The following is a 27,640-nucleotide window of genomic DNA, read 5'->3' as shown; positions in this document are numbered from 1 at the left end:
AGTTAAAAGTTACCGTTTTGAAACTTCCAGAAACGCGAATAAAAAGAAAATCGATTTTTAAAATACTCTACTCGAATCTGAAACTAACAATAAGTAAAACTGATGAGTAATCTGTCCAAAAACACGTTAACTCGTCGATCAAATGATGGATAATTAATCGTACAACTCACACAACAATTTGTTTGCGAAAGCAATATATATTCCGAAAATTAAAAAATTATTTGTTTTGAAATTAGACAGAAAATGCCCTGAAAGGATAGATAAAAATCACTTGTTATTAGTACACGTTGGTGTTCAGCCTCAGGCGAAATTTCTGTTACACTGCGCACACAGTGTGCGAATTTTTTGGACAAGCGAATAGTTCGTTACACGGTAGCCGCAAGGATCGATGGACCGGACATTATATGTACATACGTTGAAAAAAGAGGATTGAAACAAGAGAAGAGAGAGAGAGAGAGAAAGGACGAAAAAAAAACTTATCACAATCGTGTTGTAGCATAAATTGGACCGGACAGAGACGACAAGTCGTTGACCTCAGACACTCAAATTCCAAAGGGTCTCGTCACTACGCCGAATCTCCTGTCCCCGATCTTTCGAGGATGGATCGAGAGATGCGATACCGCAAAACTTGGGCTCGAAACGTAAAGAATAAAGTAACTGTATTGGTATCCGAACGGGATAATTGACGATATAAGTAACTTTTTTTTCTTCGTTTTTTTTACTTCCAGGTAAAACTAACCGCGAATTTTTAACAAGTTTCTGCATTTGGGTTATAATCGGTTTCTTTGAATTTTTTTGATGATTGCGGTATTAGCCATAAATTTTGTAAGTAAAATTATGGCTATCGAACGAAAATTTTAGAGAAAATCTTTTTTCAGGGTTGCTATTTTGTAAACGGACTGATCGTAATTAGTTCGAGAAAATTTGCGGTGGTTTTTCTAAATTCTAAATAACAAAAGTTTAATAAATTTTTCAAAAGACTGTTAACGATTGCGTTATATTCAAAGATTCGTTGAATTCAATCGGTTTTATTATATAGAGAAAAAGGAAATTTAACATTGTTTTTTTCTCTTCGTTATAAGAGTTGAATTCCTGGCTGTTAAACGAGGGAGAATTTTTTTTTTCTATTCTTCGAAATTTTCGACATAAATTTTTACTTGCATTCGTTTCAATTTCTTGTTATATACATCGTAGGTTTGAAATATGATTTGATCTTGAATTTTATCCTATAACTATTTAACTGAAAATCTATAAAAGAGGAACGGATCAGTGATGATTGTTATTCTAAGACTTTAACTATTATCGATTGCAATAATTTTGGACGTACATTTAGAGTTAATTAATTTACAAAAAGAATACGATGTGAAAAATTTTTCCATTGAGCAATGAGTCGATATTATTAATTATTGTCTTTTACTTTATGACTCTGTACACTCGATGCAATCAGCATTCGTAACTTTATTGATTTACTTTTGATTTTACTACCGCGTAACGATTGAAGATCGATGTTATATTCTCATTCGTATTCATATTTACACCTCGCTTGCATAATGCCAGTCGGTTTTATGATCCATAAGAATATTCAAGTACTGCATTTCGATTGCAACATGGCGTAAGCAGCGTGTCATAGTTGCAATGTTTTATTTGCGATTATCCTTGTACCTCCTTATAATTATCACTCATCGTTTACTTAGATGCGTTTAGCAGCGCGTTGATTTGCAGCCTGTTGTCAATCCTTAAATTTTTAGCGCGCAGAAATATCCAGACGGATTAAAAGGAAAAACCCATCTGTCGATTTGAATTTGAAATTTTTTGCGGCAACGAATTTCAACGAATATATTCATTATCGGGTGAAAATTTGAAAATTCGAATCTATCAATTCTATCTGTTGATTCACATGCTTAGAAATAATGTAAAAATTGGAAATACTTTACATAAAAAATAAGCCAATCTCTTTGATCTTTGCGCAATTTATTCTTAACGATATTTTGATTTTCATTCTGTATATAATCGTTGGGTTTTATCTGGATTTCGAGATTACCGGTTTGGATAAACTGAAAATACAGGAATATAGAAATTACTAGATTGAAATCGATATAAAATTTTCTATAACAAATCAATTACAAAAATTTTGAACAATTTCTGCACGGTCTTCACGGTTACAAGTTTTTCCGAGGGGTTGATCACTATGCAAAAATTTTGTACACTGTTTACAATTACAAAGATCACAAATTGATTACAAAAGATTAAAGGGATTGCAAAAATATTGTAAGGATTGCGACAAGATTACAAAGATCACAGCAGGATTACAAAAGGTTACAGAGGTTGCAAAGATTACGAAAAATTCCAAGGGTTGCAAAGATTACAATAAGATTACAAAGACTTACAGAGAATGCAGGGATTATAAGAATTCGCAAAAATTGCAGGGATTACAAAGGGTTACAGGTATTATGGGAAAATTACAAAGATTACAAAAAATTCCAGGAATTACAAAGATTGAAATAAGATTACAAAAGGTAACAGGTATCACAGGAAGATCACAAAGTTTACAAAGTTTACCGTAGATTGCAAAGATTACAAAAAATTCCAAGAGTTACAAAGATTGCAGTAAGATTACAAACACTTACAGAGAATGCAGGGATTATAAGAATTCGCAAAAATTGCAGGGATTACAAAGGGTTACAGGTATTATGGGAAAATTACAAAGATTACAAAAAATTCCAGGAATTACAAAGATTGAAATAAGATTACAAAAGGTAACAGGTATCACAGGAAGATCACAAAGTTTACAAAGTTTACCGTAGATTGCAAAGATTACAAAAAATTCCAAGAGTTACAAAGATTGCAGTAAGATTACAAACACTTACAGAGAATGCAGGGATTATAAGAATTCATACAAATTGCAGGGGTTACAAAAGGTTATAGGTATCACAGGAAGATTACAAAGTTTACAAAGTTTACTGGAGATTAAAAAGATTTCAAGGAGATTGCAAAAAGATAACAGAGAGTACATAAGAATACAAAGAATACAAAAAATTACAGTAACATGTGTACACTGGATTACAACAGTGATTAATCCTTCAGGTTTTCTCTTTTTAGAGGATGAAAAAAAGTAGCAATTTTCACGAGTAGTTTGATGGATCGTATTTCCTGGCTCCGGGTTTTATTCCGTCGATGTTCAATGTAGCTTCCTTATGTTTTTGTAGTCCTCTTTTCCGCCTTCTCTCCATAATATTGTTACAGGAACGATACTTGCTTGCTCATTATACGTACGATCCAAGTGAGTGTACCACAAACTTTCCAGACGAGCCAATAAGCTGCCATTTTACTGCATTTATTGTGTGCATAATGTATGCACTTTAAACAGGTATTGAACCGGGTCACTTGCAATATCTCAGTGAAGTTTAGTACAGTCTTCTTTCTCTTTCTTTTTCTTTATCTACCGTGAACCTAGTGAAAAAATGGCAATCGCTTATTGCTGTTTACTTGTTTTTATTTCATAAAATATTTTTGCAATCGTAAATCCTGACACGAAAATTTATTCAAAGACGTTTAAAGCATTCTATCTACAATGTTTTACACTTTAGACTCACAGTGTGTGTACTTTGGTTTTTCAAACAGTTTTTTCTTCGTACATCTTATTCAAATCAAAAGTTTTATGCGGAATTTGATTGTTTTTTTTTCAAAAGCCTTTTTCTGGAGTTTAATTTTAAATATGTTTAATCTTTATCTCTATTCACTTAGTGAATTCCGAGACGTTTATGGTTTGATTAAAATCAAGAGAAGAAGAAGAGTTTAAGGAAAATGAATATTCTTAAAGCGAAAAAATAATTCCTTTGAACTCGTTTCGTCAAAAGTATTTGCAATAGGCTATTTTCAAAATCGTAGCCATAGACAGAGATGGAAAAAAGTCAATAATCATTTGTGATAAAAACAAGCACGTCGGCAAATCGCAAAATGGAAATCGAGTGTAGAGAAAACTTTCTCAAATTTTTTTTTTGCACGCAAATTTTTCAAGTTTCATTCCCTTGTATTTACGGAGTTAATTTTCAAGCATTTGACACAGTTTTAGACAGTTGATACAAATTAATTCTGTTCATTATCCTCATACCGCTACCGTGAACTTTGAAATTTTCGATATGCAACTATTTTATCCCTTACATTCGAAGAAATAATCAAAAAATTGATATTTTCTTACGAGAAAAAGTGACCTCGCAATCGATATTATGTGACAATTATAAAATTCGTGTCCCAAAATTTGGCGCTTGAGAAAATCGACAGAAATCGAGAATTTGCGAAATTTGCTCAAAAAAACAAAAACGAAAAAAAAAAAATGTGTGTTCCTTCGTAAATGCGTGTTAAAACAAGTAATTCTTGATAGTAAAACTGCGTTTTTATTATTTTCGAAATAGTTTACACCCACTTTTACGACCGTTACTGAAACGGTCTTCTCTTCGCTAAGCCGAGCGGCCATAACCTGAGATTTTTTTCAATTACTCCGGAATGCGGGAGGATTATAGAAGTTCCCTCCGTGTCTATTAATACGCGAATATAATATACACATCCATAACTGTCAACCGCGTATTTCTGTGGAATATGTATAATATATAGCATGTGACTATCTCACGGCTGAATGTAGGTACGACACTTTATCGTTATACGTTTTATAGCCTCAACCGCCTCCTTCGCCCCCCATCTTATCGCCGAGTTAAACCCCGGCATGGCACCGAGATTATCTTATTCAGATGGAAATAAATTTATTTGCAAACTTCCTCCTCGCGTATCTTCCATCTCTCTCTCTCTCTCTCTCTCTCTCTCTCTCTCTTTCAGATCTCTTTTCTCTAGTCTGTTCTTCTCGATTTTTTCGAGATGTATAACATGCGATATTTTACTTGGTTCGATCTTTATTCAAATGCTAAACTTAATACGTAACTATATCGATCGTAGCATACGGATCGAGTATTGAATTCTACCTTGCATCAATCTTATAACGCTACACCGTGTTATAGATATTCGCATATCGTAGGTACGCGTGTCCTCTCCTCAAAGTCGCGAATCCCGTTTCGCCCACTCGTTTCCCGTGCCTATAAGACTCATTTATAATTCCTTTGGGTTTTTAATCTCGCCAAAAATTTCAGACGTCTTATACAGTCACGTCGGATACTAAATTGCATGTTATGCTTATGCAGGTTCATAGATTACAGTTATAATTATCTTGAAATTTATTGAGTCGTTCGTAATTCCCGCGCAAATCGTGTATTCCAGGTACAGCACAGAATTCTTTTATAAATATGACAGGATAAATTCACTGCATTTATGCTATTCAGGGTAGATTTTACAGAAATCGAACTGCGTTGTGGTAAATGAGAATATATTTCACCGATCGACATTATGTTTAGTTATTCACTATTGGAGGGAATCAGAAGTCGTCTAATTCTAAACAATAAAATAAATTACGAACCTTGTCCGTGTAGTTGCATAAATGCAGGCGGATTTCAGTGAAGCTTCAATTGGAATTGCATAAATCTAGGCGGATTCCAGTCAAATTTTGACTGGGATTGCATAAATGCAGGCGGATTTGAGGTGAAATTTGGGATGGAATTGCATAAATACAGGCGAATTCCGGTGAATTACTGTGAAAAAAACTTGATTATTTTTCACAACTACTTAGATTTCGATCTGAATATTTTCAACAATTGCTTATTTGGCATACCGGTCTTTACAATTTTTTTACGTTGAGTTTGAACGAAACGTGGGGATAAGAAACGTGATTTCAACCTCAGCCGCGTTACAATACACAATGTGAGTTTTTATAACAACGAAACGACCCGTGCGCCTGGAGCAGGCAACCGGAGTTACACCTCACGTCCAGGTTGAGCACCGTATCTCACCATCTCATTATCGCAACGAATGACTGAATTTAATGACAGTTCTACTCTTAATTGTCTTATTATTGACATAGTTGACTGTCAAACTAATTTTTTTTATCACTTTCGGCATTTTCTAATATTTAGGATATTTTGATAGATAACGTTTGACGGTTGGGACGGCCATGACAGGATACGGTGCTCAACCTAAACAGGAGCTGTAACTCCGGTTGCCTGCCTTAGGCGCTTGGATCGTTTCGCTATGAGAAAAACTCACGGTTTATGTCATATATATATGTCGACCATGCCCATAACGCGAATTGAAGCTGTGGCAGATAATCCTCCACATTGTATAATTCACTCCGCGTATCTCTTGCTGCATACAAAATACATACCTACTAATGTTTGAATCTAATCGTCGGAAACATCAATCCATATTACGGGGGTTAGATATACATATAAGTACATGTAATGTGCCCTATACATATATATATATGGGGCATTTCACGCCAACTCAGCCTACGTCAGACCCTTAATATTTTTGATTTTGTTAAAAAAAATTTTACGCAACTGCCACTACTCCGAAGAAGTACCCTCAATTTTTGCAGTTTTTTTTTTTTTTTATTAGGAACTTCGTTTTACTTTGGTTACATGAAATCAACATTTCTGTGGCCGTATGTTGAAAATCTGGAAAAATTCTCAAAAATCTCGTCTCAGATATCAAAATTTTGAAGCTTTTAATCCCAAAGTGGGCCGGCGTTTGCTTCTACCTTTTTTTAAGCTTGTCAAAGTAGATCTTTTGTAGGCTGCTACTTAAACATTCTTATACATGAGACAGGATTTAAAAAAAAAAAATTCAAATTTCCTCAAACTAATTGATTATTTGTAATTTTATCATCTTCAAGGATAAAAATCTCTTAGAAAAGCACAAAAGATAGATTGTTGCTTCTATTTTTTTTTTTTTTTTCTCTTTAACAAGCTCAAAAAGAGTAGAAACGAACGAGGAGCAACACTCGATCTAAGCTTAAAAATTTTGATATCTGACACAATATTTTTGAGAATTTTCTCAGATTTTTGAATCACGGCCAAATACACTTTCATTTAAAAAAATCATAAGTGAAACAGACTTACTAAGAAAAAAATCTGAAAGACAGGCTAAACTTTTGAAAATGAGACAATGGTTTAAAACAATTTTAAACAATATCAAAAATGGTGAAGATCCAACGTTCGTTGAGTTGGCGTGGAGTGACCCATATAATAACGTTATTTTATCACAGGCTGGCCAAGTTGCATTCACCAGTGTGACGTACGTACATACATATATCTGAATTCCAATGTACCACCAGGTACCCAATTTGTGCACATTATACCGAGTTACATAAACTATTGTATCAGTATATTTTAAGGTATTGTGTATAATTAGTAGGTAGGTGTTGTAGGTATTGTAAAAGCGGAGGCAGCCCAGCGAACAGCGTCAATATCCTTATTCGACCCTGACACACTAGGCCCTTTTATTTAAACATTCACGTAGGCAGCTCGGCATGTACGTTTACAATTTGAATCTATGGCCCATGCGCTGAGTTTTTAACAGCGTCTCTTTGTCTTTATACTATTGTGTGCTTTTTTCGTATAATTCATCTCTGCTGTTTTTCGAAGCTTAACTTTGAACTTTATGTTATATTCTGGTAAAGAAATTTGAAAGAATCCATTTTTTTTTTCTCGATACATTTTTTAAGTTTAGACCTTTAAGAATAAGTCTCTAAGAGGATTTTTCGAAATTCAAATTATTTTTGAAGTTACAGTTTTTTTTCTCACGCGCCAACTAAAACAGTACGGCTGAAACAGATCTTTAAACGCGTTTTTCTCGAAACTACTCTTTTCGATACGGTTGATATGATATCTCAAGTTCTTATGGAACGATTTACTTGAAATTTGGTGGAAACGTTCTTTAAAACAGACAGATTAAAAAAAAAAAAATTGTCAAAAATCAGGGGTGCCAAAAAAAATTTCGACAAATCGTTGGCATTTTGTGAAATTTTTTTTTTTAAATTTTTTTCCGTGCTCCAGACTATTGAGACGTCTTTACTAAAGAAGAATTTATTTGGATTTTTTGTTTTGGTACATTGCAACAGTCAAAAACATGTCTGTTTTGTAGCCCCCACTTGACCACTCTGTAACTTTTTTGTATTTTTGATTTTTTTTTTGTTTTTGACGATTTTTTATTTGTATTCTCGAGACATCAATAACGGTCTTGTAAAAATAATGGATGGTAAGAATGTTTTTTATGTCTGTTTTATTTCACTTAGAAAAAATGCCTAAAATTTAGGCCTCTAGCCCAGAATATCCCCTTAAACTAATATAGCCGTTCAATATCAACTTTTTTATCGATGGTTTATCGTTATTCGGATACTTTGACTCTCGGCTTGAGGGACGAAAAAGTAAAAGAAATGAAACGAACGTAGAATAAGACTAAAGAAAATAGTGGAAAAGTGGATTCAACGGGAAGGGAAAAAATGTTTACGGTTCGTTGGTGCGGAATCTATTTCAGCTTACTGAATATGCATTTGGCTACTATATATATATACAGGTTTGTGTATCCCGTAACTCCCATGGGAAACTATCGCCGAGATACTGGACCCAGGAACTGGTAACTTCGTATGCACAGGCTACAGGTATATAAATAACGCGATATATACCGAATCGATGTAGAAAAGACGCGACAAGAAGATGGATTCACTATGTTGATTACTCTGTCAAAGAAACGAGGCCCCTTATCTTCAACTTCATTTATATGGATAAATTTAATTTCTTTTACTCCTGCTTGGCGTCTTGACGAAGTAAAAGTAAGATTTTAGCGACGGGATAAGAATGAAAAAATAAATGAATGAATGAACGTGATAAAAGTAATGGATAGAAAATTTTGAAAGCTTCGATAACTTCCGCGAACAAATAAAATCTTCATATTTTCCAGATTCTTCTTTTACGATATCTGATTCGTTTAATTCTTTTCATTGGCAAATTTGTGAAATATGCTGAAAAGAAAAATCTGAAGGTGAAAAATAGCGAAGGAAAATAAACTGCTCTTGTGACGAACAATTGGAATAACTTTAATTCACTTATGTGGACCTTGTGCGTCTAGTTTTTGTTTTTGTAAAATTAATTATCCTCATCGTTACGACGTTATTCATTAAACAATGTAATCTCTTATACAGTTTAAGTTCAAAATTATGTTAATTGCAGATAAACCTTTACAAATGTTCATTCGTTACTCTTGTTTTTGTTATACCGCTTAATTTCACACCTGGTATCAACAATGATATGAAAATTTAATCATGGTCGCATCGATGAGTATATAATTATCCATCATCAAGCCGTGGAAAAATGATAAAAAACAGCAAAAAGTTTGAAGGTAGTTGGTTGTTTACAAAAGAATATAGGAAATGGCCGAGGACAAATTATTACCTCTTTATTATATCTCAGTTATTGTAATACAGTCGAGTGTTTCTTTGCACAGCAGAATTTTTGTGGACAAGTGAACGTGTACACAGGATTAAAATGGAACCAAGGAGATCGTAAAAACTGGAATTCCGGAATTTTTCAATGCAATACATTTTATCCTACAGAATTTTATCCGATCGTTGGGGAAAAAAAATTGCTCAACAATGTTCAAGACGGGTGAATTTGAAAAAACTAATCGTGAATGTAATTCTCAATTTGCGTATTGCGATTTTTTTTTTTTTTTTTTTTGTAAAATCAGAATCGTTGGTTGAATAAAAAAATGAATTTGAGAAAAGCGTTTAAAATTAAACGAATAGATTTGAGAGCTTCCGGTTAATATTTGATGTTTGAAATATATAATTTCCTTCCATTGTATTCCATATTTTTTCACAAAAAAATTGCGCAAGTTCTATCGCCGATTTTTACGCGAATACCTAAGTCCGCGTTACGCGAAATATCGGATAGATCATGGATCATAGATCATAGATACGCGAGTTGATGGGACGAAGAGATGTCTCAAGGATGAATGAGTGGCGTCGCGCCGCGCCGTAGGTACTAAAGAGCAATTAGTGTTAGCGAATACAGTAGGAGTTGCGGATGTTGCGAAACGCCGCTGCACCGTTACGCAATCCATTAATTACTGTACATACGTACACATCAAGCGGGGCCGCAAAGGTGTAATAAATAAACTGACCGCAACCACGTTTCATATAATAAATGCCGCTGCACTCTATGCCTGACAATTTAATGAACGCGTTTCGCAGTGCGCCCGCTGATGCTGAACATTCCGATGATTTCGATCTCGAAAGTTGTGATAATTTTTTGTTTTTTCTTCTTCTTCTTCTTTTTTTTTTTTTTTATTGTTTCCTTGTCAGAATTCGCAACTTTTGGAGAAAACTGTCGCCTGAAAGATGCCATGTGAAAAAAAAAAAAAAAAAAAAACTTTAGCTAATTCGTATGACTGGCAGGTGTTTCGTCGGGGAGGATCAATGAAGGACATTTTTTTAGATCGGTAGAATTTATTAAAGAAAGAAAATACAATTAGGCTACTATTTATAACAATTTTTTTTGAGGTTAAGCATCTGTTTAGATCCTTTAGATAATTTACATTCAAGGAGACAGTATATATAGTTTGATGAAGTGGAGAGATTGTGAAATACAATAAAAATGAGGTAAAAGACTTAGAATGTTTGAATATCCTTAGTGCTTAAATGTTCTTTATATGGAATACGAGGTGGAAGTCAAGACAAAATGGCTGATGTACAAAATATCGATGACTTGAGTAGTGATAAGAGATCATAGATGAAGGACTGATTGGGGCTGTAGTGGTGCGAAAATTTGAAAATATTGTTTTGCAAAGAATAGGATATTCATAGTGAAACGATGTTTGAATATTAGTGACTTAGATGAATGAAATAGGATGTCAGTACGTTTGTCAACTGCATCGTTCTTTGAGATATTTATCGATGATCTTAACCTCAAAAGAAAAAAAAATAAAACCGAATGTATGACCTTCAGTGAGAGATTGAAATGAAATACAGATTTATCAGGATCATGATATTCGATGTGATACTTGTGATTGGGAATGCACTCTTCAATATCTTGTTGATGATTAAATTCATATCAGCTCATTTATTATACTTTGGTTCTCTAAATGAAAGTCCGGAAGTTGATGCATATTTTTTAAATTGTAGTAATCACACTTCTATCAAACCACACGTACCAACCAACCATGTTAAGTCGTGCAAACATCTGCGGTTTATGGGTGAAGGTACGAAGGCACTTTCACCAGCCTCTTGACTGCCGGACATTCCAGCAAATTTCGTGGATCCTTGATGAGGTGTCAATTGCGTTGTTGGCCCTTTGGATATTGACCGATCAATGGCTTCAATGGTCAATAGCGTGTGGCGTGTGTTAATCTGTTGTATAATGTAACGTAGAAGCCGATCCTTTGAAATGTAATTAAGGTGATTGTCAGGGTCTGCAAGACCTCGAGTCCAATTGTTAGCTTCTCACAGTCAGCCGATATATGCAGCAAAGGCAATAAAAGTAAAAGGATAATATAAAATCATCGAGAAAAGTATATTCAGGAAACGACGATGTATAAAGAAGAGAGTAAAAAATCTCTTTCAAAATATACATTCTAATGTTTCATTGATCGTTTAGACATCCGAGTGTTAGAATGTTGAAAAAATTTTTTATATGAATTTTATATCTCGTTTTTGGGAATGAAAGTAAAAAATTGATCATCAATCCTGAATCATGGATCTAGTAATTCGTGGAAATTAGAAAATAATCGAACAACCTAACCGTGAAGAAAATCATGCAAGCTAATCGTTTCAATGGATTCAAAAATCGACTTTCGGAGTTCCGGCGATAAATTTTGCTGATTGTTGCTCGTTGATTTGCGCTACTTCCGATTATTCACGGATATTGTATGTGTGTCTGTGTTTACCCTGCATACACTCGGATGTTCACAGGCGAAACGTGAACGGCAATCGTAACCAGCCATTACTCTTCATCCAAACGGCAATTACTAATTATAAAACGCGAGGCATGATGCCCTTCTAGAGACAGACATTCATCATCTAGGCTTTTGTATCTCGCACACTTATAACGAAGTTCAACTCCCACGCGTTCGAAATATTATACCTATTCCTTCCCGGTTTACCTGACGACGACGACGACGACGACGACGAATTAATCAAAACCGATGTGAAATTTTTCAATAACCGTTGTTAATTACCGTTCCTTTTGTCCAAGTCCGTTGCACATTTATTTCACCTCTCAACCGTGCGTGTAAAATTAATGATCGTTACCGAATTTATAAAAGTTATATGCATATCACGCGAAACTCGAATCTCAAATTCTTATGTCGAGATCGATTAAGCAATTAATCTCAGGCCCGTTCATGTACAGTTTCAAAAGAAGATTTTTAATCCAAGGAAGAAAAAGGTGAATAGAAAATTGTTATTCGCAATGCATCCCGATTTTCCTATGTAAGAAGAATTATTTTATTTACTATTATTTTTATATACAGTTACGTAGTTGTGTTTTTCATATTTACACAAATTTCACTGCATACCGGGGTCAAAATGACACCGCAGCATATTCACCGTAAATTTTATATGGAAAATATCCAAAATAATCTGATTTGATCAAAGATAAATAATGAAATATGGTAAAAATCGTTAGTTCATTCTTTTTCTTAACAATTAAACTTCACTCACTTAAATAAATACCTTTATTAGCTTGAAATATTGAAATACCGGTATTTTGTTATTTTATGATTTTTTTTTTTCCCCCATTCAAAATTATATTTTGTTTAAGATAACTAATTCGCTTTGGAATCCCAGAGTTTTTACAAGTTATTTGAATTTCCATCTCCGATCACATATTGAATAAATGAGAACAAAAAATCAACTCAAAGTCTGTAGCAATATCCAACTTTTTTTATAAAAATCAAATTTTCGAAAGTAAAAGAAATTTGCGAATTGTATGAACACATTCATCCAGCCATGAAATATGCTTCTTTTTATCAAGAATCACCCGACGCGTCGTACAAGTATGTCGATCGGGTTGCATACGCTTAAGGTGTTCGACCACCTCGTCCCTTTTACTCGAACGGTAAGATCGAGACCTTAATTACCTTAAGAGCGAAATCGGTATTTTTACTTTATTTTTCCTTGCCCAATCAAGAGGTAATTTAATAATTAATAAAATAAACAAATTTGCAAGTCTCGAGAATTCTGAATTCTTGTAAGTTCAGCCATGCGAATCGATTTAAAAGTCGATCTACTAATTAAACAATTTTTTCAATAAGTTCGATACGCAGATAATGATTTTCCTTAGTCTTATATTTGATCTGAAATTGTGAAGAACATCAAGCAGCGAAACGTACCAAAGAATTGAATGATTCGAAAGATTCTTTTTCCCCAAAACGTACGATCGGAACACCAAGCGCAATAATTTCTATGTTAACAAATGCTAACGCGAATTTAAAAAATTGTTGTTAAAAATATCTCCACCACTTTCGAGTGTAGTAAATTCAATTAAGGTAACGATTGTGATAAGAAATCAAGGATAGCGGAAATATTCCTGAATTCTCGATTACGAGGCGCCACGAAGTCTCACCGCGTGGGTTGTGAGATGCGCGTGTATGCAGTGAAACTGCAGTTATACGTTTTTCAAGGGGTATGGAAATACTGACGCATAAGTGAGAATAGCGTTAAAGTGAAATGCATAAATACTCTGAACCTTCCGGAGTGAAAAATCAAAAAATTCATGATTTTCACCGGTCTTATAGGTGTCATCTTGTCATAGGTTGCATTCACCCAATTATTCATGCAATTATTTTATGTGACATGAATCGTTTGAAACTCAAAGAATTACGATTTGCCTCCATAAAAATAAAAATCTTAGGTTATCTGGTGACAAAATGGCGCGCGACAACTAGCCTCTGACGTCATGAGGACATTTCTCTATAACTAAGGTTATGTTAATTATATTAACTTATTTGACATGAGTTATTTGAAACCCCAAGAATTACGATCTGTCTCCATCAATATTAAAAACTTAGGTTATCTGGTGACAAAATGGCGCTGACAATCAGGCTCTGACGTCATGAGAACTATTTCTTATAACTAAGGTTATATTAGTCATTTAAAATCCAAAGAATTACCATCTGCCTCCATAAAAATTGAAAACTTAGGTTATCTGGTGACAAAATGGCGCCGACAACCAGGCTCTGACATCACGAGGACATTTTCCTATAACTACAGTTTCACTGTATACATACATATAACGCCTTGCATACTTCTACCAACGTATAATTCGGGGAAGAAAAATATTATCGGTACGATACTTAGAAACAAGGTGTGCAAATAAATATGGATATTATATTTACTTGATCTGCCCGTAATTGTTTATATTGTAAATTATACCTGCAACGGTTCCACCAGGTGTTTCTACACAATTTTCATTTCCATGTGTTCCCTGGGTTTTGTGTATTAATATTCAATACATATCTATATATTATATGTATACCAGGTACTTCTCTCAAAACTAACGCAATATTCCGACTTCCGATGGATCGTTCACATCTGTCAAAACAACCGGCGTAACCTGCAGCGCACTTGTACATCGGCCATATTTGTACAACAAATACTTCGGGCTTCTGTATTTATTTTTCGCACAAACAGCATGCACCGCGACTTCACGCGATGTAACGGATCGCTTTCAATTCGCGGGAACGAAATTCTTCATGATTCTTGTTCGAGAATTCAACGTATAACAGCTGGATTCCTGCCAGTACGGATTCAAACGGGGAAAAAACATTTTACATTCTTGTCATCTCCAATGAAATTATGACCCAACTAGAAATTATATTTCTTCAAATGAAATTTAATCAATCACAGTTCATTTATTTTTATCTATAATAATTAATTGATATACTATACATATATCTTATTAGTTGTCTGATATTACTGCGCGATGGAAATGAAAAATAACAAATCGCCAACAAAAAAATTAACTTTCTAATTTTCTGAAAGAAAAAATCTTGCTTCGAGTTTGAACCGTTATTTTTTTCGTTTAATTTTTTGAAGTACCCTTTTTGCATTCGGTATTAACTTAGTAATCTTATAACCTTGATGAGCGTTTTTCATATTAACTATTTATCACCGATTCGTTCCATATACATGGCGATAGATTTATTGTACATATATATTCGTCAGTTTGCTAGCGCAAGCGATCGTTTATTCATCGTCAATTCAGTTTCTATCAATGTCGTCCGTCGATCGGATAATGAAGATTATGAAATCTATTCATTCATTCATTCATTCATTCATGTTTGTAAAAACAAAGTATGCATATATCGTTCAAAAGATTTGAAAAAATACTATATTTTTTTTCATCACTCAGGAAAACACACACATGTATTATTGACCTTTTGTTTTTTTTTTCGTGTTCCAAATATATTTTTGAACATTTTGAAATCTCATGCAAAATTACAATAATTTGTTTAATAATATGTTTGTTATAAACAACTAACGTGAAAGAACTCTTTTTTTTTTCTCTCTCAGAACTCTCTGAATTTGTTTACGTATTCTCCATACACAGTTTTATAATATAAAATTTTTTTGAAGAATTTTCGATTAGCTAGTTAAAAAAAAAAATAAATAAACAATCTGGATACTTCCAAAAATTCCCGAAATTTTTAATTTCGGAATTCTTACTTCATAATACGATCAAATAACTTGTGATAAATTCTAAACTTTTTTATGATTATTAAAAATTTTTATTCTCGTTTCAGTATTTTTCGGTCAATCAGTGAAATTCCATAAAATTTGTACTAATTATTGATTAACTATCACTCAGCAATTCAAACAGTTGAATGGTGATAAAAAATTATTTATTTTACTTAAAAAGATGTGCAAAAAATTGCATACTTAATTGTTATTCTTAAAGTTCGTTCTTTATGCCACGTTTTTGTATCGCTTGGCTCCTTTTTTTTTTGAAAATTCCTTAACGCGAGGAGTTGGAGGATTTTCAAGATTTTGCGGTAATTCTAGCAGAGATTACTACGATCTTTGGGGAGTCTCGTTTCCTGGATCCACCGCAATCATCTTCATCACTGAAGTCTCGCACTCGAGGTTTTCACTTAGTTTTACGACGCAGGCTAATTCTTAGTCTAGCCTAGCAGTTTAGCCTAATATCCTATCTCGTTATCCCGTCACTGCGATATGTAACGTAAAAATGCTTAAAAAGCAACGCCTCGTTGCAATTTGCGAAGTGATTTCACGCCCCATTCATGAAACCTTTTAATTTCCGTCCACTGCTCGTGTCGTAATAAGAATAGCAAATTTTTTTTTCAAAAAATTATGAGTATTCATCGATTCTTGTCGACGAAAAGAAGATTAATCAAAATTATTTTTCACTCGCATTATAATTGTCTGTAAATAATATTTTATTAAATTATGCGAATTAATTTTGGGACCAACGTGCCATACGAAAAAAAAAAAAAAAAAAAAAAAAAAACGGTGAAAATTAAAGAAAAACCGATTTCCTTGCTCAGGAAATGAACTCCGATGAACCCTGAAGTGAATTTTGTACGTGACACAAATTCCATCGGTTGAATTGTGTTACGTAGTATTGCTGCAACACCTTGAATCCGGTGTCAGCAATACTGCAGCGAATTTTAATAATCACTTGTCGCAGCGAATATCGATAGCTTAATTTTACAATCGATTATCACGTTCGCGTAGCGTATGAAACATAAAGAATAAAAAAAAAAAAGCGTCTTTCGGCTGTCAATAATTCCGCGTTTCAACGAGATAAGAAGATAGAGAAAATCGTTTAACGGATACGTCGATTTGTAAATTGGGAAATAAAATACGCTGGCTGAGTGACTTTAGACTTTTCATTACACGTGTCAGTTATTCGAGTGACATTAGAATTTCCTAACAAAAGATGTCGATGAAATATGACGCCTTGTGCCTCATCAGCATGCACGATATCGTCTTGCAAAACACAAAGGCCACGTACCTGTAATATACGGAACTTGTTGGAATCGCGGTTGCGTATTTTTTTTTTGTTTGTTTGTTTTTTTGCTTTTTTTTTTTCAACGTTCGCACGTATAGCTGAAATTAGGGAAGACTGGAAAGATTCGCCCACTGGGTAAGTGGAAATAGCGGTCCTGATTCGTTTGAATTCTGGGAATCATTGCGTGGTGTAAATTACGAGCGAGAAATTAATTCTCTCTGCTTTACAGTCCTAATTCTCGGCGTCTCGTTTGTCGCAACAGTCATCTTCGTGATACTCTGCATTCTTCGATTTAATAAGGGTCAAACGGCGCGACAATTTTCATGCAAATTCCACGCCACCGTGAAGTGAAATTGAAAAGTGGCTAGAGAAAAATATACACACAGGGATGAAAAAAGGAGGCCATTAAAGTAGGAACAGCAACACCGACGCTTCTCGCTACACATGTAACGTAATGACCGAGAGAAGAGCAGTTACGCGGCTCTTCTTTGTCTCGACGTAAAGCCGACAGCTATGGAATTCTCTCGGATAAATTATTCGCCGACGAATGTATCTCTGGATGAAATACCCTGTGTCTATGAGGAAAGTGTGCAACTTATGAACGTGCCTCAGAAATTTCCCTAGGAGCCCACCGTTTGATTTCAGAAAATGTCCCTAGGAGCCCACCGTTAACTGTCATAAAATGTCCGTAGGAGTCCACCGTTAGCTGTTAGAAAATGTCCCTAGGAGTCCACCATTAGCTGTCATAAAATGTCCCTAGGAGCCCACCGTTAGCAGTTAGAAAATGTCTCTAGAAGCTCACCGTTAGCTGTCATAAAATGTCCTTTTACCGTTAACTGTGTGCTCCTAGGAACATTTTATGACAGCTAACGGTGGGCTCCTAGGGACATTTTGTGACGCACGCGCATAAGGTGCGCAATTTTTTCATGGACACAGGGTACATCGGGCTCGTTTTACGCCCGATTCAAATACCCGGTGTTAGGCCTTGTTGGGCTCGTTTTATCGCTGTTTGTCTTTATGGCTTTGACGTTGTTACACTTGAAGTGTACTCGCCAGACCTGCGGATAGACGGTTGGAGGCTGACCCGAAAGTAGAGGGCAAGTCTGCAAATTAGAGACCTACATGTCGTAGTTAGCTTTTAAAGTGGGAGGAGCTTGAAAAGCAACAGGACAAGTTCTGCGACGATGCACCAACAACCCCAGAAGTAAAAAAAAATTTGATTCTGCCAACGAAATATCAGGATTAATATGCATCCGATCGAATGTTATTTTCACTAATCCAAAAGGTTTAGTTGATTTTATAGTGAGCCCAGAATCGAAAACGTTTTGGTAATGTGGCAAGAAAAGATTTGGCATCATAATCCCATAGATTCTGTTGCAATTGCGAAATCAGGTCTATGCGATGAAATCATTTTGCAAAGACTGGATGAAAAAATGAAAAAATTGTTGTTTCATGGCAACTTATACGAGATTAATTAAGAGTTACATCAAACAACAATAATTTAGTTCTGCTGGTTATATTAGACAGATGACTGGAGCCCCTTGTAATAACTACTCATCTTACTTCTCTGGCGCGAAAGGATTTATGACTTCTCATAGAGAGTATTTTGCCAATTCGAAAAGAAATTTTTTAGATTTACGATGTAGCATATTATTTTATGGTGGTAATAAATTAGTAGTTCTAGTGATTTCATCAATTTCACTAATCTTCATCCGCTGAAGAGATTCAGTGAATCTACTAAAGGGTATATAAAGGACTTGATTAAATTGAAATTTCATGTTTATAAGTATATTTCATTGAATTCACTTTTTTGCAATTCTGAAACAACAATTTTACTAATTTTGGTATTTACAAAAAAATTTTGTATTCCCACGAGAAAATTTCCTACAAAATCTGTCTAGCAATTGACTTTTCTTGAAGAAGCACAAAAAAATTTTCTCCGAACGTAAGACGTGGATTTAATGAGTGCATATTATTCGCGAGGTTTGCACTTGAGGCCGGTGGTAATTGAGGGCGTGAGAATACGGCAGGTGAGAAACTGGAATTAAAATACGCGCTTAATTTTTCTTATGATTATACAGCGTGGTCATCGAAGCGTTGATTTCCTCTAGTCAACGCCTACATCAAAAGTAAGGCTGTCTTGAGTAATCCTCTTGGAAACTTGATTCACGTGCTGCAGTATCAACTTTGGACGATAAAAAACGTCCACGGTTGAAATGAATTATCTAACCACCATCTAACACTTGGCGTTACTAATTTGATGCGAGAAAGAAAGAAAGAATTCCGGAACAAGAGGATGACACCTTAGTATTCAACGGATGCAGTAACGGCAGTTGGCACACATCTGCAGAAGAGACACGTTAGTCATCCGAATCAGAATCCTCACGGAACGCGATGCAGTGTGTTCCTAATTCCATTTACTTGGTGAAAGGAGGAAAATCTAGGATCAAGGTGTCAGGCTACCAAGAATTTCGAACATTAGGTAAGCCATTCGGTAAACCTTACGGTGATTTTTTAAGGATGCATTTAAGGATTACATTCGGATAGCTCAAACCTGCTAATCGCTACGCCGTCATCGGAGTATTTCGGAGTTTCAATGCGACAATTTTCATCCTCATCGAGATGACAAATTCTCAAAGATTATAATTATTCGTCATTCTCACTTCGTCGTATCCGCCCACGACTCGTCCAGCGAACGAGTATAATCCACATCTCGTACGGAGAAGTGTCAAGTGTATGTATACCTACGAAAATGGGAGTGAGACACGTGCTAAGAACTTGTCGCCTTGAACAGCTTCCGATTATTATTGTATACGTACATACACACTAAACAGGGGATAAAAGTTTAAACTGTCCAAGTCCTCCGCCAAATACCATCGCTCGTAGCATTCTCAGAGTCTTTAATATTCCTCCAGAAGCTGTGACGCTACTCGTGAACTCCTCGTTCGTGCTTTTGGTTAGTCATTATTTTACTTCATGGTGGAATTCCGACAAAGTCACGACGCGATACTTGACGAAAAAATCAACAATCACGGACTAAATTTATACGTATGCGACGAAACACTGGGTGCCTTTAAAACACGTCCTTTTACACGTCATTCGTCTTGAAAGAAATCCATAACATTTACCCAGAATACACTCGATCTGACCGAAACTCATTCAGCTTGGCTTCTTTGGTCTCATTGTCAGAAAACAACAGTTGAATCACGCGTGAACCATCTTGATCGATTGACATTTGAAGCTATATATACCAGCGTGAAAGTATCGGGTAGATTAGCGAAATCGATTCAATCGATTGGCGGGTTCTCGCTTAGCTTAGGCCACGATTGACGGTCTATAACCGTCATGGCGAAGAAGGGTGCGCCAGTAGCGCTACAAACGGAAGTAACGAACGACGCTGAATGGGCGTTAATACTCGAGCGAAAGGGGCTGGTTCTGGTTGACGTTTATTCGGACTGGAGTGGTCCGTGTACAGCGATGGTTAGCAGCCTGAGAAAGATCAAACTAGAGTCTGGAGTCGACATCTTGAGCTACGCGGTGGCGAGGAATAACGACATAACGGACCTCGAACGGTTCCGAGGGAACAGCGAACCCGTTTGGATGTTCATCCAGAACGGTACGATGGTCAACATGATGTTCGGCGCCCACTGTCCTAACCTTTCCCGGCTCTTGCTCGACGAGATAAAACGAGTCCAACAGGACGAGGCGCCAAAGTTTGCACTGCCGGTTTCCGAACGTGGACCCGAGGAACAGAAACGCTGGGAAATCTCCGAGGAACAGAGGTCAGCCTTGTCTTCTGCCGTTTTCATCCGCTGATATCCTTTTCCAACCAGACTAGCCAAGGAGAAGGCGATCGCAGCTAAGGAGAACGCTGAAAGGCAGGCCAAGTATGAGGCCATGTTGAGTCAGATGATGTTCGAACTCTGCGAGGAAACCGCCCTTCTCCTCTTCCCCTGGGTCTTCGTAGATGAGGAGGGCTATCCCCGGGACAAGAAGAACTCACCACCCTACGTCGAACTCGTTACCGATTTATTCGAACAGTGCTTCGACGTCATTGAGGAAGTGCGAGTTCAGCTGACCGAGGATATCATCGATGACATGTTCACCGAGAGCAATTTCGAACTCACCGAGGATATTGTGTTCGGTATAAACACTCGTACAAAGATTTCAACATGTTTTTTGTGGTAAATTTTCTTTCCAACGACAGGCTTAACCGATGGTAAATGCATGGTCATGAGACTGAAGGGCAGACCACCGCATCCTGATTGGCCGGTTAAGTATCCCGTCGAGTATCCCGACAAATCGACCGATTGTCCCGTCCGGGAAATAAACGACGTCGAGAACTATTTGTCCAAGATAATATACGACGAACCTCCGCCTCTCATCCATGGTGCTGGAACTCTGCTTCCGCCGACTCGAACCTCCTACGAAATCAAGGAATTTGCTAACCGGCACGTTTATGTTCACGAACCGGACCCCGAGGTTGAGGACGACGTGAAACGGACTTACCCAGCAGTCTGGGTTCCTCCTCAAGTAAACTTGTCGAATGTTTGGAATTTGGAAGGATTGACAGTGGAGTGTCGTTTAATGTGGAATTTTTCAGGCCAGAAGCAAGGTCCACGTCTTCAAGACCATATTTCCGCAGTACATGGAGAGCTCTCATCCGTACGAAGAGATTCCACCACCACTGCCGAAGTGCTTCTTCAAATACAAATCGCACAGAATCAAGGAACTCTCGGAGGCTCTTTCGAGTTATGCTGAGGCTTTGGAACGATTCGGTGTTTTCGAAACGGACAATCCACCGACAGCGAAGCGAATCGCCTCGTCGCTTGAAAGCTTTGAGAAAAAGGTTCGCCTCGTTCAGATTTACATAAGTTTTTTTACTACAGACGTACTTTTGTGATGTTCCAAAGGTAAAGTACCCGACTGGTTACGAAGTTTTCGTCGTTGTCGTTAACTACGTTAACGAAGAAACTTTCCTTGGCTTCGCGGGCATCGAACCCTACTTCGAGAGTCAAAGTGAAGAGGAAACTTTGGAGTTGATTGATCTCTACTTTCCGGAGAGCGCTGTGGACGAACTACCCATTGAACTTGATAGGTCTTTACTGGATGTTAACGAAGAAGAGGAATACGAAGATGAAGATGAAGAAGAGGAGGAGGACGACGCTGGTTACGTGGACGACAGGGATTTGTTCGATTCGATTCTGTAAAAAAATATTCAGATTCACAGTTCACTTATACAGGGTATCAAGTACAGTTCAATCGTGGATTGAGCAGTTAATGGAACAAGGGCCTCGAATACGTTTTTGCGATGCGAGTTTCATAAATTCCGTCGTCATCATTTTCATGGTCATCATTGATTAATACTTACTCTGAAAACCGTGTTAATTACATTTAGTGGTAAATCGTTCTTAACAAATCCTGCATACCTCCCCCCCCTCAAAATCTGATCCTTGATCCGCAGACTTGATGATTTGAAATCGTAAACGGGAAATATAAACTCGTCCTTGTTGCATTCATCTGTCATTGATAAAAAGATTCTGTTAATTTGACAATTGTCAACGTGATGTCATTATCTTTTCGCGCAAAAAATAAAGAGTAATTAAAGGACACAAGTGAACACACGGTGTCATTATAATCATCATGAAACGAATCCCAACCTTGCACTACATCGATTAAAAAACCGTCGCTTCAACGAGGAAGACAAATGGTTTGAGTTGTTGCTATGCTTGAATCTATAGAAAGTAAACTTAGAAAAAAATTGCGAGTCCACGAGTGATGATACCCGCCATAATGCAAGATGGTGCAACATTGGAAGTTGAATCAAACGGAAATCATGTGCATACAATGCAGACTTATCGATGTGATTCTTCGTATGCTATTTTTACGATCTAGTTATGACGAATGCCGAGCAGCCATAAGTTGGCGTGTGGTCGGCTCTAAGTTGACTCAGATTTCGCTTTTCATTAACCTTCGAGGAATACAGAGATTTCTTATATTTTTCGACCTGTAATCGTGCGGGATGAGTGTTTATCCATCGTTCACCTTGTTTGGCGGTTGATGCTGCTCGGCGAGGGTCATGTACGTGGAATCCATAAAACCTGAGCATGCAATACCGCGCAACATAAACTAGCAGCCATCTTATCCATGTTCTAATTGTTAATTGTATATTTACAAGTGTTATAACACACGATTATTCGGACCCCACTTATCGGCCATGATTCACACCACATTTGCATAGTGATTAATGAATCCATGTTATAGCCATGATGATTCTGCTCACGCCTACGACAAAAATTCTTCTCCTCATTCGCCGCGGCTCCTCATCATCATCAACCAACTAACTGACACATCGTCGTCATGTTATACCCACACTCGAGAGGCAACGAAGACTGCGTGGCATGCGTGAAACGTACAAGGTTGCGATATCTGTTACGTTACACGTTCACTGATCATCAGCTGGTAGTTTGGCTTCAGACCTTGCGATGCACACACTAACGATGAAGAATATTATGGCAAAAAAGAAACGGGTTGAATGAAAAACCACGACCTTATGTCTACGATGATGATGACGGAAAGATGGTTCTACTGGTGCATTGAAGACCTCTTGACTTGCACGTCTTGTTCATGTTTACTCTCACATCGAAGAGTCGTTCGTTCAGTGACGAGTTGCAAGTCTATCGAGTCTCATTTAAACATCGTTTTATAAGAGCAGACACAGCAACAAATTATCGACTGCATCTGGTGCCATAAGTGCCCGAGTCAATGAAACGTTCATCGATGATCAATTGAATCACGCTGTTTAATCGTAGCAGATTATCACTCCGGCTAATATCAGGCCACAAATTATCGGATCTTGGGTTTATCACACTTGGCTGAAAGATTTTAAGACCTTTACGCGCTGAGAAATTACCGATAATTAACCAATTAGACAAACCATATGCGCCGAGTGTTTATTTGCTCTTTAGGTCAATGCCCGATGGCCAAAGTGCACTTAGGTCAATCGGTGTCAAAAGATATTGATGCATTGATCGTTTGAATTGTAGGTAATCCATTCGGTCTTCTCTTTCCTTCAGATTGTTTCTTTCTTTTTCTTGTTTTTTCTTTTTTATTTGCAACGAGGTGGATTCATTCATGCTCGTGAGTCAAGCAACTGAATTTCTGATGGATCGATCATCTTCCACGTCAAGTCAAACAACATGAGAAATTTGAAAACGAGATTGCCAGGTTCATCGAAACCCTCGAAGTGAAACTCGATCTCTTATGTCCAAGTATTCGCCATTCTTGAATATTTTGACCGGTGAATTACGCGGACTTCATTGTATGCTAAACACTTGAATTTACCTCCCGAGAACGGGTCCTAAATCATCGTGCTTCGCTGAATTGAAAATCACGGTAGAAATATGACTCGACGTGTATATACAAAACTCATCCACGTATCCAAAAAATTATTCCATGCCACATACTTTTTAATTGTGGAACGCACTTTTGAAAACAGTTTTTTATCCAAATGTCGAAATTACTTCCAAAGCTTTGTTCAAAGTAAAAGATAAATTCCTGCTTTAATTTTAGGAAGTTTTCAATTCAGACTAAGTATGTATGTCGATTTGAAGAAACTTATTGCCAGTAAAAACAAATTTTTACGCAATGTTATGGTTAATTATCACGATTATTGTCGTTGTTAGTGTTTCCTCAGTTCAGTCTTTAATCCTGATGCCATGACTTTTATCGATAAGTTATATCAACACTGAAGTGTTACGGAAGTTGGTATCGACCGATATTAAACAACAGCGTTCTTTCTATGTAAACGCGTGTCTCTGCTTCTGGTTACTCAAAAGTGACTCACTTTTGTGCATCGATTCTTCGATGCATTTACACAACATATTTATATACATAAATCATACGTACTTACAGGTTTCGTTATAATTAATCTCTTGAAACACGTTTCTTTTCAAATTTTGGTCTTTCTTTTTTTTTTTTTTTAACAAAGACAAAGAAAACGAGGGGAGTTTTTCTTTTTTTTTTTTTTTTTTTTTTTTATTTATTAGGTATTTCGACGACACGAGATCACAATTGTTGCTTAAATCATGCGATTCTATAAATCTGAGGCAAAAACTGTGTAACTAAGTAAGTAAAATGCATCGTGTCAACATTCAAAATATGATCTTATCGGTTGAATTTCAAAAAGATTTTTTTTTCCTCTTTTTCAATTTATTACAATCTTTGTACAGCCTGAGTCAATCAGCTATCGGTCGAGGGATGGATGCTTAAGTTATCTGAAAAACGGACGTCAATAAACCAGCATCAAGTTTGATAAGATAATATATACTATAGCTGAGAAATTTTCTTCGAAGGACCACCATTTCTCAAAGTGATATATTAGATCACTCAATACTTGCTGAGAAACGCTCGATATTACGAAAACTAGTTATTTTTTTATTATTATTTATTTTTTTTTTTTCTCGATTCAGATCGAAATTCATCAACGTTGTAGATCGATAAATGACTTAATCTTCAGATAAAAGAGTGACTAGTAGTCTGTAGGAATAGTATGATTCTCAGTGAATTTTTTTTTTTTTTTTTTTCTTTTTTATTTTTGTTTCCCTTTCTCTTCGTCCAAGTATTTCGAAATGATTTTTTATAGGCACGGAAAGAAAACATTTTTCTAGTAGTAATAACAATAGAAATTATTAAAAATAAATAGTACACGTTGTTTATTAGTATTTAAACTGTATGAGAAAATTTATTTCACTTTGTTTTTACAAAAGTTACTACATAAAAAATCACATGATCCACAACACTAAGGAAAAAAAGTTGCTCGACGTTCGGCATCGTTACGTCGATGAATGTTGATCGATCTATAAAATTTTGAAAAAATTCTTGTAAAATAAAGTTGTAGTTATAGTGTGTCGAACCGGCATTTTGAATTTTTTAAAATTTAGCCATTCATGGCAATTTGAAAAAAAGTATGCGATTTGCGTCATAAATTTTACACTTTAATTGTTTTTATAAAAATTTTAAATCAAAATATCAAAAATCCCGCTCGACGTGTTACAGAGGAAACGATTTCGAATATTCAAAAAAAAAAAAAACCTCTGTTATTGCTTTAGTAGCATTGATACATGCGTGTTTTAGCCGGATCACATTTTTTACCATAACTTTGGATCTATGGGGAATTCTTGCGATCGAATTTCACAGAAATAAGCCTAAAACTATAGAGAACAACAATCTGTTGGAAAAAATTGTTTTTTTTCTTGAAAATTCGGGACGTATGTAAAGAGTTTCGTAATAAGTACACACGAGTCATTAAATTGACAACCTAAAATATATGTTTAATGTCCGATGAATTTATTCCGGTTTCGTTTTTTTCCCTGGTAAGTTTCGAACGGATCTTTCCTTGCTAAACGGATTTAAATCAACTCTCAGTAATTGTGAAACCGGCTTGATTTACATCACAAATATATGTTACATCTTTTAGAGCCGGAGGCTCTTAATCCCTGCTAAACAAATTCGTTATGAGGAGAAAAAAGAGTAGAATAAAAGAATAACATTCATCTAATCAAAATTTTATCGTTTTTAACGCTATTACAGTCATGGCTTTCAACTTATTATCGTTTTTTTTTTTTTTTTTTTTAATAAATAACTCAGCTACTCCGTAATGTATTTGAAAATGCCGGTTAAATTTAACTAATCCGAATAACAATATTTGGGATCAAAGATGGATCGCTTGGAACGTCTGGATTTAAAATGAAGAACGGAGTAAAAACCGTTGAAAAATTTCCGGAAATGTTATAACTACTTTGGCCAACAACAGTGAACACGAATGAATACCATTCCTAATGTGTAATGAACAATTATTTAAATTCACTGCGATTCACTTTTATTTCATACATAGGCTCAAGTTATTTTGCTTGCGTTTACTAATCATTGATACAAATAAATTAGCTGGAGATTTTTTTTACATCGTTTTTTATTTTTCTTCGTTAGTTTTGAATCAGACGGTACTGCTGACTTGACCTTAATTCGTTTAGACACGTTTATAGACATTTGGTTTCACCATTTCACTCATCTTCTGTAATTTTTTTTTTTTTTTTTTTTTTTTCTTACCTTTTCATTAAACTCAACGCGTAAAAAATTAATCGTGAGAAGTTCCGACAGCGCCTAATTCCGAATTATTTCGTGGCGAAACTCGAAGTAAGGAAATGAAACTTTTGCTAAACAACAGAGTTTTGAATAGACGGAAACCCGGCGGCTCAAAGTTCCGAAATTCAAGGTTTCAAAAATTCGAATTACGATAGAGCAGAGTTTGCGAAAGTAAAGTTTCGATAGAGATACTAATATTACAAAAACTGAAAATTGGAATGAACTGGATTCCGAACATAAAAGTATCGAAAATCCAGAACAAAGAAAAATGAAATTGGTGAAAAGTTTTCACCAATTCAGAAATTCAGAGAACTGAAAATCTTCGGTCATACGAAATTGCGACGATGCAGATTTTTGAACTTTGTTATCTTCGCACTTTTGGAACTTTGACTTCTCGAAGTTACGTTTTTTCGATATTTTGCCTTTTCGGAACTTTCGAATCTTCGATGTTTCGTCAAAGTTTGACCTCTTTGCCTCAAGTTTCGCCCCGAAAAAAAAATTCGGAATTTCAATCCCGCCCCTAAATCAGTGAAAAAAATTTCCCCAGGACGGAATGGAAAGCTTAACTAAATATATCGGATGGGAAAACA

At 35.9% G+C, this 27,640-nt stretch overlaps 2 protein-coding genes across 3 annotated transcripts in view; both read left to right on the top strand.

Annotated features, from left to right (window-relative positions):
- Window positions 1–27,640, top strand: part of LOC124410717 (NAD(+) hydrolase sarm1) — a 182,054-nt gene that overhangs the window by 74,901 nt on the left and 79,513 nt on the right. The gene's annotated exons all lie outside the window — the stretch shown is intronic.
- LOC124410720 lies at window positions 19,533–22,117 on the top strand. The gene is made up of 6 exons (XM_046889326.1): window positions 19,533–19,641; window positions 20,227–20,689; window positions 20,741–21,051; window positions 21,115–21,440; window positions 21,511–21,756; window positions 21,821–22,117. The coding sequence occupies exons 2-6, from the start codon at window positions 20,253–20,255 to the stop codon at window positions 22,115–22,117; spliced, it is 1,617 nt and encodes a 538-aa protein (XP_046745282.1). The 5' UTR covers window positions 19,533–19,641; window positions 20,227–20,252.

Source organism: Diprion similis, chromosome 9 (genome assembly GCF_021155765.1).
Source record: "Diprion similis isolate iyDipSimi1 chromosome 9, iyDipSimi1.1, whole genome shotgun sequence".
NCBI classification, from domain to species: domain Eukaryota; kingdom Metazoa; phylum Arthropoda; class Insecta; order Hymenoptera; family Diprionidae; genus Diprion; species Diprion similis.
The sequence above is the reverse complement of the archived record's forward strand: the minus strand, read 5'-3'. Positions and strand labels throughout refer to the sequence as shown.